The sequence below is a fragment of the Neophocaena asiaeorientalis genome, unplaced genomic scaffold (assembly GCF_003031525.2).
Source record: "Neophocaena asiaeorientalis asiaeorientalis breed wild unplaced genomic scaffold, Neophocaena_asiaeorientalis_V1.1 scaffold521, whole genome shotgun sequence".
Classification (NCBI taxonomy): Eukaryota; Metazoa; Chordata; class Mammalia; order Artiodactyla; family Phocoenidae; genus Neophocaena; species Neophocaena asiaeorientalis.
This window is the reverse complement of record NW_020174712.1, coordinates 1,513,227-1,524,990: the sequence shown is the minus strand read 5'-3', so window position 1 is coordinate 1,524,990 and position 11,764 is coordinate 1,513,227. Positions and strand designations below refer to the sequence as shown.

At 44.9% G+C, this 11,764-nt stretch overlaps 1 protein-coding gene across 1 annotated transcript; it reads right to left on the bottom strand.

Annotated features, from left to right (window-relative positions):
* Window positions 1–5,492: 5,492 nt before the first annotated feature.
* On the bottom strand, window positions 5,493–11,462 carry ING2 (inhibitor of growth family member 2). The gene is made up of 2 exons (XM_024760025.1): window positions 10,886–11,462; window positions 5,493–6,314 (listed from the first exon to the last, which is right to left on the bottom strand). The coding sequence occupies exons 1-2, from the start codon at window positions 11,055–11,057 to the stop codon at window positions 5,644–5,646; spliced, it is 843 nt and encodes a 280-aa protein (XP_024615793.1). The 5' UTR covers window positions 11,058–11,462; the 3' UTR covers window positions 5,493–5,643.
* Window positions 11,463–11,764: the final 302 nt, after the last annotated feature.

Here is an 11,764-nt window from a genome sequence, read left to right as displayed (position 1 = left end):
TGCCGGCTTCTCATTGCGGTGGCTTCTCTTGTTGCAGAGCACAAGCTCTAGGCATGCAGGCTTCAGTAGTTGTGGCACACGGGCTTAGTTGCTCCGTGGCATGTGGGATCTTCCCGGACCAGGGCTCGAACCCGTGTCCCCTGCATCGGCAGGTGGATTCTTAACCACTGCGTCACCGGGGAAGCCCTACAGTCTTTTATTCACAGAAAGTGATACTAATTTTCCATTTACCAAAGTGATATGCTCCCTTTTAAAAATAAATTGAAAATAAATAAATAAATAAATAAATAAATAAATAAATAAATAAATTGACATCACAAAGTGAGTCGCTTTTTAAAGAAAAGTATTGAGTAAATAAGACTTTTAAATATAAAATTAGAATGGTTTACGGAAAAGGCAAAAACCCACCAGGCTCATTCTAGCGTCTGGAGTTTAGAAATGCTGCTTAAAAGTCTAGTTACCACACACACGAATTAAAAGCTGTTATTTTAGGGACTTCCCTGGCGGTCCAGTGGTTAGGACTCTGCGCTTCCACTGCAGAGGGCATGGGTTCCATCTCTGGTCGGGGAACTAAGATTCTGCACGTGGTGCAGCCAAAAAAAAAAAGCTGTTATTTTATAATCTAGTTAGTGAACTAACCAGTTAGTGAACTTTGTGACCAGAACTGTTTCCTATGAGTAATGTTAAGGGGCATGAATAATAACCAAATTTTCAGGATAACCGTATCTGAAATCACTCGTTTTACAGCTGAACAAACTGCAGGCCAAGGACAGGTGACCTGTGAGACCGGAGAAGCCCACAGCTGCAATCCTGGTCCAGAGCCTTGCCTTCACATTTAGGATGTGATAAAGGAGATTTGGTTTCTCTAATTGATATAGAGTTTAGGCAACATAGTAATTTCAAGATAACTTGTACTTTACTTAAAATAGATTTTGAATGACATCAAACCAGGACTTGATTCAAGGGCTGAAGAGCTGTCCAGCTTATTAATACCAACTGCTCCTGGAACACGGGCTCCTTTTATTTCAGGTGGGGGAGATGAGAACAGATTCCCTCAGAGGAAGCCACCTGCTGGGTATATAAAAAGGATGGGGCAGCTGCCATTTTTCTGGCTTACTGTGCAGAGATTTTGAAATTTTAAGTTATTTTGTACACTTTTTTCACACCTGCATCCAGGAGACAGAATGAGTCCATTTGAAGTTACGACCAAAGACTCCAGCTGCCCCTCAGCTCTGACTGGCACTCTGGGCCCATTCACTTGCCCCATCTCCCCAGTGAGAGTTTACACACACTTCCCACCAACGGCTGCAGACTTCCAACCCTTTTTCCGTCTCAGCCCTTCACTGGCAACGCGGAAGCTTTGGAAGAGAACGATCCCATCTTCCCAGTACAAAATCTAGCAAGCTATCTGCATTAACATCCATCCATTCACTCCAGAACCTATGCACCACTAAGTTAGAGACTTTTGTTTTGGTCACTGCTTTATCCTCAGTACCTAAAATAGTGCCTTGTAAATAAGAGGTACAACAGGTCCGCAATAAATACTTGAATAAATGAGCAAAAACACTGCCTCCCTTCTGACACGGGAACTGGCACTGTCCCTGGGCCTGTTGGAGGCTAACCTCGTCCTAGCTCTCGCTTTCTTACCTGCCCACTCGAGTCCAATCGGCACGTAATATGTTTTTCTCCTTCCAAGTTAGAATCCTCCCTGAGCTCCCCTGCCCCTCAACTGCATCCCACTCCTATTTCCCTTTACGTGAGAACCGGAGCCGCCCAGTTGCTGGCTCTGCTTCAGTCCCCTTCTGCTCCCGCTCCCTTCTTGAAACACTTTCTTCACTTTTGTTTCCGGTGTGTCCCATTTTTCCAGTTTATCTCACCGAGAGATCTGGGAGTCTCCTTCGGCTGGCCCCTTTCAAATGTCGGGGTACCACAAGGCCCACGCCTCCCTCTCCTGGAACTATGTGCTTGCTACTCAAAATGTGGTCCCTGAACCAGCAGCGTTGGCATCACTGAGGAGCTTGTTGGGAAGGTAGCGTCTCGGACCCCGTGCCAGACCTACTGAATCAGAATCTGCATTTTTGGAAAATTAGGTGACTCACATGCTTATCAAAATTTGAGAAGCACTGATCTAGTTACATGAGTGATTTCAGTCACATGACTTTAAACTCCCTTCACAGGCTAACTCCCAAATATTTAGCCCCTGTCCCTTCCCCTAACTCCAGCCCCCCAACTCCACACTGGAGTCTCACTAGAAATCTATCAGGCACCTCGAACCTAAGTGCAAAACAGAAATCTTGATCCCTCAAGCCCAAAACCCAAGTCATCCTTGTCACCCCTTTGCTTTCCAATCTCTGGACCAAAGTCCTGCTGACGGCTGTACCTTTAAACACAGGCAGTCCTACCACCTACCACCACCTCCGCTGTTCCCACCCTAGTCTAAGCCAGCAATATTTTTGGTACAAAGACTTCTGACAGTCTCCTGTACCTCCCTATCTTCACCAAGGCTCCCTATGATAAGTTTGCACAAATTTTCCATCATGGCTTCCAAGAAGCCCCTCCCACATTACATCAAATGCTCTAGTCAAACTGACAAGACTGTTCTGTTCCTCCCTCCTCTAAATCTTTGCCTGCCTCACTTCACTATTTCTTTCCCATCTCAGCTCAAGGATCACTTCCTTAGAGAGACCTTCTTTAACCACATTAAGTAGAAGACTCACCTTCCTTTCTACTCATTTCCCCTCTCCTTACTCTGCTATCCTTCCCTTTTGGGATTTAACACCATTACCTGCAGATATATATATACACATAACTCTGCCCCTAGAATGTCTGGTCCATGAGCAGGGACTGTTTCCTGTTTTTTCCCGCGTCCCCTGCATCGGCAGGCGGACTCTCAACCACTGCGCCACCAGGGAAGCCCCTGTTTCCTGTTTTTAAACCATCGTTACTTAGAACGGTGCCTAGCACACAAGAAGCACTCAAGTACTGAGTCCTCAAGTATTCTTGGTGGAACTTCTGGGGACAGGGGACAAACTCTCATGTACGTATCCACACTTATATAGGCTTCAGTCACACAAACCTGGATGTAGAGAATCCACTAGTGGTTTTCAATAAGTTCAAATTTTCATAATATGGCAGTGGTTCTGTAACTTTTCTGTACATTACAATCACCTAGGAATCTTTTAAAAATTCTAATATTAAAACTACATTCCAAATGAATTAGGTCACAACTGCTGGGTGGGACACAAGTATCAGTATTTTTTAAAGCTCCTGAGGTAACTCCAACGTGAGACCAGTTGGGGAAGCACTGGTATATAGTATGAGTTGGTAAGCACGGTATGAAATAGTATATGAAATCTATTATACTTAAAAAAACGAGGGCTTCCCTGGTGGCGCAGTGGTTGAGAATCTGCCTGCCGATGCAGGGGACACGGGTTCAGGCCCTGGTCTAGGAAGATCCCACATGCCGCGGAGCAGTTAGGCCCGTGAGCCACAACTACTGAGCCTGCACGTCTGGAGCCTGTGCTCCGCAACAAGAGAGGCCGCGACAGTGACAGGCCTGTGCACCACGATGAAGAGTAGCCCCCGCTCACTCCAACTGGAGAAAGCCCTCGCACAGAAACGAAGACCCAACACACCCACAAATAAATAAATAAATAAATTTATAAAAAAAAATATATCAGTCATTCTCAAAGAGAACACATCTTCCAGGACTTTCCGTGCTTGTTTTCCTGTCAAGCCTAATCCAAATTTTGGGACTTCTATTTGTAGGTTCATTTTTTCCCCATATGCTGATGCAAATTTATGTATGAAAGTGTTGACCTGTATGTGAGTCACATCTGGAAGCTTAGGGGGGCTTTGCACATCCTGATATTTTTAATGGTGTCAGGTGAACAGCTCTATCCTGGTAACAAGGATATAATCACTAAGACAGAATGCTATATTCTCAAGAGAGAAAAGGATTTCTTCACAACTCAGTATTTCTTGCTCAATATAATCAACTCCAGTCATCAATCAAAATATCCTTAGGACAGAAGCTAATAAAATACTGTGCATTTACCCGTCTCTAAGCTCACCTTTAAACTGTCTTCACACCACAGAATGAAGGACAAAATTAATGAAAGAGAAAAACAAGTCCTTTGATTACTAAAATCCTCACTACAGTGCAAATACTGTAGATTTCAAAAGAAACTTGGAGATATTTAAGCCAACTGCATACTACAGATGAGTAGCCTGACACCCGGATGAGGTGAAATGATATGCCTAAAAGTCACACAGGAGAGCCAGAAGAGAAAAACACACTTTTTTTTTTCTTTTTCCAAACAAGCAAACAGGATTTTTCACATGTTAGTCAAAAAGAATCAAGATCATCAGATTAGGAAGAAATGAGGAATAAAAAGTATGTTACACATAGATTTTAAGGACTAGTCAATCCACTGCCCCCCACCCCTGAAAAACCAAAAAATTCTCCAAATATACGGACATATATCCATCAAGATGTTTACCCTTAAAATATCAGAATCTTGGAAAATTCAATTTTAGAATCTTGGAAAATTCAATTTACAAATACATTACTAATTGCATTGTTATAATGAAATTAGTTCATTAAACGTGAAGACACCAAACAGCACCAATACCAGAAAGTTAAGAAAGTAAATACACTATTACTTAAAATAATATGTAATTTCTGATTGGGACAGAAATGACCTATAGCTACTAGCAAAACGATTTCAACTACTGTCTGACATAAAGGCAATATTTAAAGACTAGTATATGCCATTTTCCCGCTGATAGGCCTGTGGCTAGGCATCCCAGCCATGGGTCAACATGAAAAATATTATTAAATGTCTTTTTAAAATTGCTCAACCTTGAACCATGATACTGCATAACCCAAATTTTGCCAATATAAGCCAATGGCAGCATTTTTGGTATCCTAACTGTCCCTACCTGTCCCAATTAAAACAAAACAACTCCCTTATTAAGCACTAGACTGAATGCAGCTATGAAGCAGCAGCAAGGTATTTATAAATGGGCTACTGACAGTGTATCAAAATGCTACTATGGAAAATAGAGCAGCAAATACTCTAATAAGAGCACATTATTCCACATGGAATCCCAAATTATTCTTATCTCTAGTTCCTTAAATTCTTGGAAGACTAGAGATGACCAAGTGTATGTATAAATGGGGCCAGGAAGAGAGAAGCTCTGAATGGTATAGTGTTCATATTTTAAATTATCCAAGATCATCTGAATGCTTACAGAGAACTCCAACTATATCTAAATTTTTTTAAGCACACAGACTAAAATGCTAGCAAAACTTTGGTGTTTACCCCAAAATTAGCATTGCATTTTCAGTGAAAAGGAAATAGGCATGGTTTGTGAAGTTACTATGTTCACACCACCCTTCCCTACTCCCTGCTCCTTTCATCAGGTGATCTGAAGATTACCTGGCTTAAAATATTTGGTAATTCAGTGCAGAAAATGAAGGTCACAGACAAAGTACAACAACTTTTAATACACCATTAATACTAATGATTAAAAATTATTGCATAGTCTTATGCATTTACCCTAAAACATTTGCTGAAAGTAAATTCTGAAAGAATTATATAAAAGACAAATAACCCTTTAAAATGCAGATGGCCTTTACTACCTCGATCTTCTCTCCTTCTTTGTCTTTTCAGTACTTTTGTCCATCGTTTTCTCATTATCTCCCCTGCACTTTGGGCAATACCATTTCCCCTTTGGTTTATAGGTAAGTGAAACACATGAAAAGTGAAACCATTCAATTGGACACTGTTCATTGTCACATCCGATCATTTCCCCATAAGACACTTGGTTACATAAACAATATGTAGGTTCGTTGGGATCTATTGCAAACTCAACAGGCGAAGCTTCCCTTTCCTGCTTGGCCTTGGAACGTTTCTTTTTCTTGGCTGACTTGGATTTCTTTTCTTTAGGTGGCTGATCATCACAGTCTTCAATCCCATTCGTCATGTGACACAGATCACGGCTTTCACTGGTTCGCTGTCGGCGGGGTCTTCTCGAAGATCGTTCTGGTTGGCTGGAATCCATCTTTGCTTTATCTGAGGCTCGCTCACTTTCAGCAGGATCTTGAAAACACTGTGAATGTAGCTCCATTTGCCTTGCCCGATTTTCCACCAATTCGAGCATCTGTGTGACAATCTGAATTTTTTCATCTCCCAATTCTTGACTATTGATTAATGCTCTCTGGAGATGCTGCTGGAGGCGTTTTTTCTGGTTTGAATCATCTTCTTTCTTATATTTTTCATAGACATCATCAATTTCCTTTAATGTTTCTAAAAGAGGAAAAGAAAATATATGGTAGCACATATAACATTTTCCAAGTTAGTTATTTTTCACAGAATTGGTACAGTTAGAATGAACTCGAACCATAAGACCACACTCCTCCATAGTATGAATGCATGAGAAACATTTCATTTCCCTTACAAAGACCACATATTATCCAACATGAAAGTACATTTAGAGATAAACTAATAAAAAGAATGAACACAAAACTCTCTTAATACTCATGAATCTATATTAGAAAGGATAAGAGATGTGTGGCTAATTATTAATCAAAAGGCTTTACTTGGGCAGAAACACTCTGTGCCACATTAGAGTTCACCCAGTGCCATATCACCTATACTTCAGGTAAACCTCAAAACTACCCTGTATATAAAATTTCCAGGCTGGACTCCAGCCGTAAAACTTAAAAAGGTTCCAGGACTACTCTAGATTACTGTCCAACTGTGTTTACAGGGTTTATGGTTCAATCGATGACTTGCCACAGAACTCTAGAGAGACGCTACACCTTGACTTTCATATCATCCCCTGGACGTTCTTAACAAAGCAGACACAAGTAACTCTTAGCTTCCCATCATATTAGCCTGAATGGCTCTTTTATTTCATCACATGGGAGAGTCTGAAAATCAAACTATTTCCGGAGCAGGTTTAGGTTCAGGTTCTGGCATCAATTGACTAAGCTACTAACAAAATTATAGTAAAGTTGGCATTGGATCACTGTGCTTTTGTAGATAACTCAGCCGTTGGTTCTCAGCCTTTTGAACTGCTGATTTAGATATTGTATAGCATGAGGACCCACTTACATCAATTAAAAATGGCCGAGTCATTAGAAGGTATACAAATATCTAAAAATATAGTTCCAGATGTCACCAAATTTTACATAGATGTCTTATTCAAATCTGTTCTGTTTCTCATCCTTATGAGATACAATGCTATCTGAAAGAGTTCTGTCTTAGTAAAGGTGAAGAAACAAAAATTAACTGGAATTTATCACACCCGATGCCATATCACTGTTCTATCTTCTAATACCACTGCTCTAACGACAACAGAAATGTCAGACGACCAAATACATACACTGGGGGTGTCTGTGAGTAAGGTAACATAGAGCAAGTATTCAACACAACTTGTGAACTCCCGCCGCCCTGGAGAGTGTAGGTACTCACACTTGACGGACAACTGTTTAACCCGGGATTCATGACAATGTGCTCCCACACATTTGAGGGTACTCATACCTGCAGAGCGTATTTTTAAACAACGTTCACATCTAGCCCATTTCCCCAGCTAGGTATGTAAGTGGATTTCTTAAGAACCCAATTTTCCTCCAGGAAAAATAAGGAAATTATATATTTTTCCCTCAAACACACAAAATGTGAGGTTTAAAAAATAAAAACAGGGCTTCCCTGGTGGCGCAGTGGTTGGGAGTCTGCCTACCAATGCAAGGGACGTGGGTTCGTGCCCTGGTCTGGGAAGATTCCACATGCCGCGGAGCAACTGGGCCCGTGAGCCACAACTACTGAGCCTGCGCGTCTGGAGCCTGTGCTCCGCAACAAGGGAGGCCGCGATAGTGAGTGGCCCCCGCTTGCCACAACTAGAGAAAAACCTCGCACAGAAACAAAGACCCAACACAGCCATAAATAAATAAATTCAATAATAATAAAATAAATAAATAAAAGCAAAACTTATTCCAAACACTCTGTATCGAATAATCAGGAATTAGAAGCTAAATATATTATTTAATAGCAGCACATTGATATTATACATGAAGTAAAAATTCACATTTTTAAGACACCTTAATTACCCGGTGAAATAACATTTACTGAGCCTCTTCCATGTGACTTTCTCAGTAATCCCCACAGCAATCCCATGAGGAAGCCACCACTTTTATATGCGAAGAAAATCAACCCCAGACTTTGAACTCTGCCATTATCTGTCAGTCTGGCTCTGCTCTTTAAGCACTTTCTACTCAGCTGCATGGAAGGCACTTAAAATTAAGTACGAAATTTTAGTTCAAAGGTTATTTACCTTTGAACTATGAACGAGAAATACTGGAACAAGAATACTGGAACAAAAATTGAGGTTCTCTAATAACCATACCCCATAATAAATACTTCATTCAACTGTGAAATTGTTTTCTTCATTTCTCTATGTTTTTAAGGCTACTTTTGAGGTTCTTCAGTAACTTCTGAAAGTGTCTCAAATAGGTAGGAGAGAAATTTCTTTGACTACCTATATAATTTATAACATCGAATTTTGCTGTAGGTATTAAATCTAAAACCAGGAAATACTTAAGAACTAGCAAAGAAACAAAAAACATGAAAAACCAAGAACACACAAGTATACAAAGCTAATAGAAAACTGAAAGTTGAGCTTAGTAAGCATGTGCAGAGTAAAAACTAGATCACTGTTTTTGTATTACTCTTCAAAAGAACTACAATTTTAATGGGGCTAAAATTTTTTTAAATCTCTCGATCTTTCAAGGCCTAATGCTGTTTCTCATGTTACCAAAGCTACTCCTGTCAACTTTATGGTCAAGATGGCAGATTTCCCTGCAACAAATTGCCCCCCCTCCACAATTCAAATGAAAAAAAACAGCTCAACTTTCGTGAAGGCAAACATGTCTTTAAAGAAATGTAAAAGCCTGCAATCTTTACAAACTTCAGAGTTATGATTATTTGAAAAACTAAAAATGTTCAACATACAATTTTTAAGCACACATGTACAATATATAATATTTTAAGGTTACAATTCAGGTATGTGCTCCATGTCTATAGAAAATACCTTTGGAGAGCTTTTATTTTAAAAAACAAACAAAAAAAGATTTAAATAATTTAAAAGCGAGCGTGTGCACCTGCAGCAGCCAGGCTGTGGCGTCAGACATTCCCCACTTAATTGGACAAGTTACTTAAACTCTGTAAATTTTAATTTGTCTGCAAAATGAATTTTTACTGCATTGAGTTGTGAAGATTAAATGAGATAATGTTCTGGACGTGGTGCAGCAATTGACACACAGTCAGTGATCGTATTAATTCGTTTCCCCCCAACAGAGATCAGTCCTGTCAGTCATATGGGTTCAAAAGGCAGAAATAAATTATAGGTGAAAAAACAGAGACACTTAAATGTTCTATCAGTCTACAGGACCGAAAATATCACCCCAGAAATGCGTTCCTTAGACACTAAATCATAAAACTAGCGACGTGTCGAAAAACAGAGAATGGGTCCAAGAAGTCATCTTTTTAAAGTCCGTATGGCTGATTCCACATTATGTCTAAGGTCTGTTCCTTGATTCAGGGTTATTAAACCAAACGGCTCCCCCATTTAAACTCCTCCCCTTGTAGTTACAGGCGAAAGGGCCACCAATGGTAAATAGTAAATGTACTCTCTGTAAAAAAGCTGATTCCAGGGAATCAACCCTAGCTCCTTGGGTCTGACCACAAAGGGTGGCTTTTGCCTCCGTACTTAAACTTGGCGAAGTAGGGACCCAGGGGTTAAGAGACGCCAGGCGGTTGCCCAGTCAACTAACCCACATCCTCCAGGGGCCCGGAAGTGACGCAAGGCCCGGAACCTACGCGGTGCAGGGGCCAGCGACGATCACAGTAGCGGTGTCTTTGTCGTGATTGAGTGATTGGGAAAAAGTCGAAAAATCAAACAAACATGTCCCAAATCCCAACACTGACTCCGCTCACGACGAGCTAATGTCCCGCACGGTCCCCACCCGAATAGCCAGTGTCGCCCAAGCCTTCCTGCAACCAGCCATTTTCCAGACGGGAGGCAGCGCGCGCGTCCGCGCCCCGCCCATGTCCTTCGTCACGAGCGCAGGCCCCGCCCCCAGCGCGGGCGGGGGGTCCACCCCGCCACACACACCCCTCTCCCTTCCCCCGCGGGGACCCCTAGCCTTTTAACCATTTGGCTGAAAGAGCTGTGAAAGGCTGTGGCCCGGAACTTTCCCTGGGGTGGGAGAGGGAAAGCCTCCTCTACTCCCAAGCCGGGAGCCGGAGAGCCGAGGGAGGGACCTCCCCGGAGGCCGCCTTCGCAGCCCTCTCGCGCCCCCTCCCCCCTGCACGTTCCAATGCATCTGCTCTCAGGGGGTGGGAGCCCGAGAGGGGGGTGGGGAAAGCCAGGCCCCGGACGCCAGCGGGAGTCCGGCCGCGGCCGGCCGCTCACTCCCCACAGTCCCCGCCCGGCTGCACGCTCCCCGGCCGGGGCAGGAGGGTCTGCGGCACCGGGCAGGCGAGGGCCGGAACAAATGCTTCTTAAAATGGCTGATTCCTCTCCACACCAGCTGCAGCCGCTGGGTCTGCAGCGGGGGCTGACAAGCGGCCACCACCCGCACCCTTGAGACCCCCGAGAAGTCCTCGCCGACCGCAGCGGGGGAAGGGAGGGCCGCGAACCCGGTCTCCAGTCCCGTTCCCCCGTCCCACACACCAGACACCCTCTGTGCAGTCGGGAAGACTGTCACAGGAGAAATGGAAAGTGGCACTTCCCCGGGCAGGCTCCGAGCGACCGTGCCCGGCGGCCAGCGGACCCGAGTGGGGGAGGACCTTACCGGCAGCCCCGCGGCCCCTACCTTGATATTTGTTGTCCAGCTCTCGCAGCACGGACACGTTCCTCTGCATGTCGTGGGGCAACGACTCCACGCACTCGAGGTAGTCCTGCACATAGCAGGTGAGGAGCCGGCTCCGCTCCCCGGTCAGGAGCGCGGCCGACGAGTAGAGTTGCTGTTGCTGCTGCCCTAACATCCTGCCGCCGCTGCTGCTCCTCGCCGCCGCCGCCGCCGCCGCCTCCGCATCCAGCAGCCACACATGCAACAGCCACGGCCGCCGCGGCTCCTCTGCTCGTCAGCCCGGCGCCGCGGGGACACCGGCAGCCGCTCGAGAGGGCACAGCCGAGTCCCCCGATCTCTACTCCCCGCAAAAGGAGCCCTCACTCCCCGCCCCCGCGGTAACAAGCCCAGGGGCGGGGCGAGATCGGGGCTCCCTCCTTTTCCCCCTCCCTCCTCAGGACTAGAGCAGCGGGGATCCCCCCAGCGGAGCTGGCGCCGGGGTCCCGGGCGTTGACACTTCCTGTCCCCCTCGGAGTCACCAGATGCTACCAATGCCGTCTCGTACCTCGGATCCCCATGACAAGCCTCTCGCTGGCCTCTTTCCTCCCAATCACCCTCAGTGCCTGACGGAGAGTCTCTCACTGGACCGCCCCCGCCCCTCAGGCTGCGGCCGCCTCTGCGCCTGCGCAGGACTCCCTCCTAATAAGGCCGGGGGCCCGCCCCTACCGCCCAGCCGAAGGGTTCGCATTCTCCCGCCTTCCCTCCGCCACCCGGGCGATTGGTCTGTCAACTCTTGGCCCGGGGGTAGGGTGCGGAGAGCGGCCAAACTGTAGGCTGCGCCCCGCCCCCTCTTAAAGGGGAAGCACTGTCGGGTCCGCCTCTTTGCTCAATGTCTGAATGGGA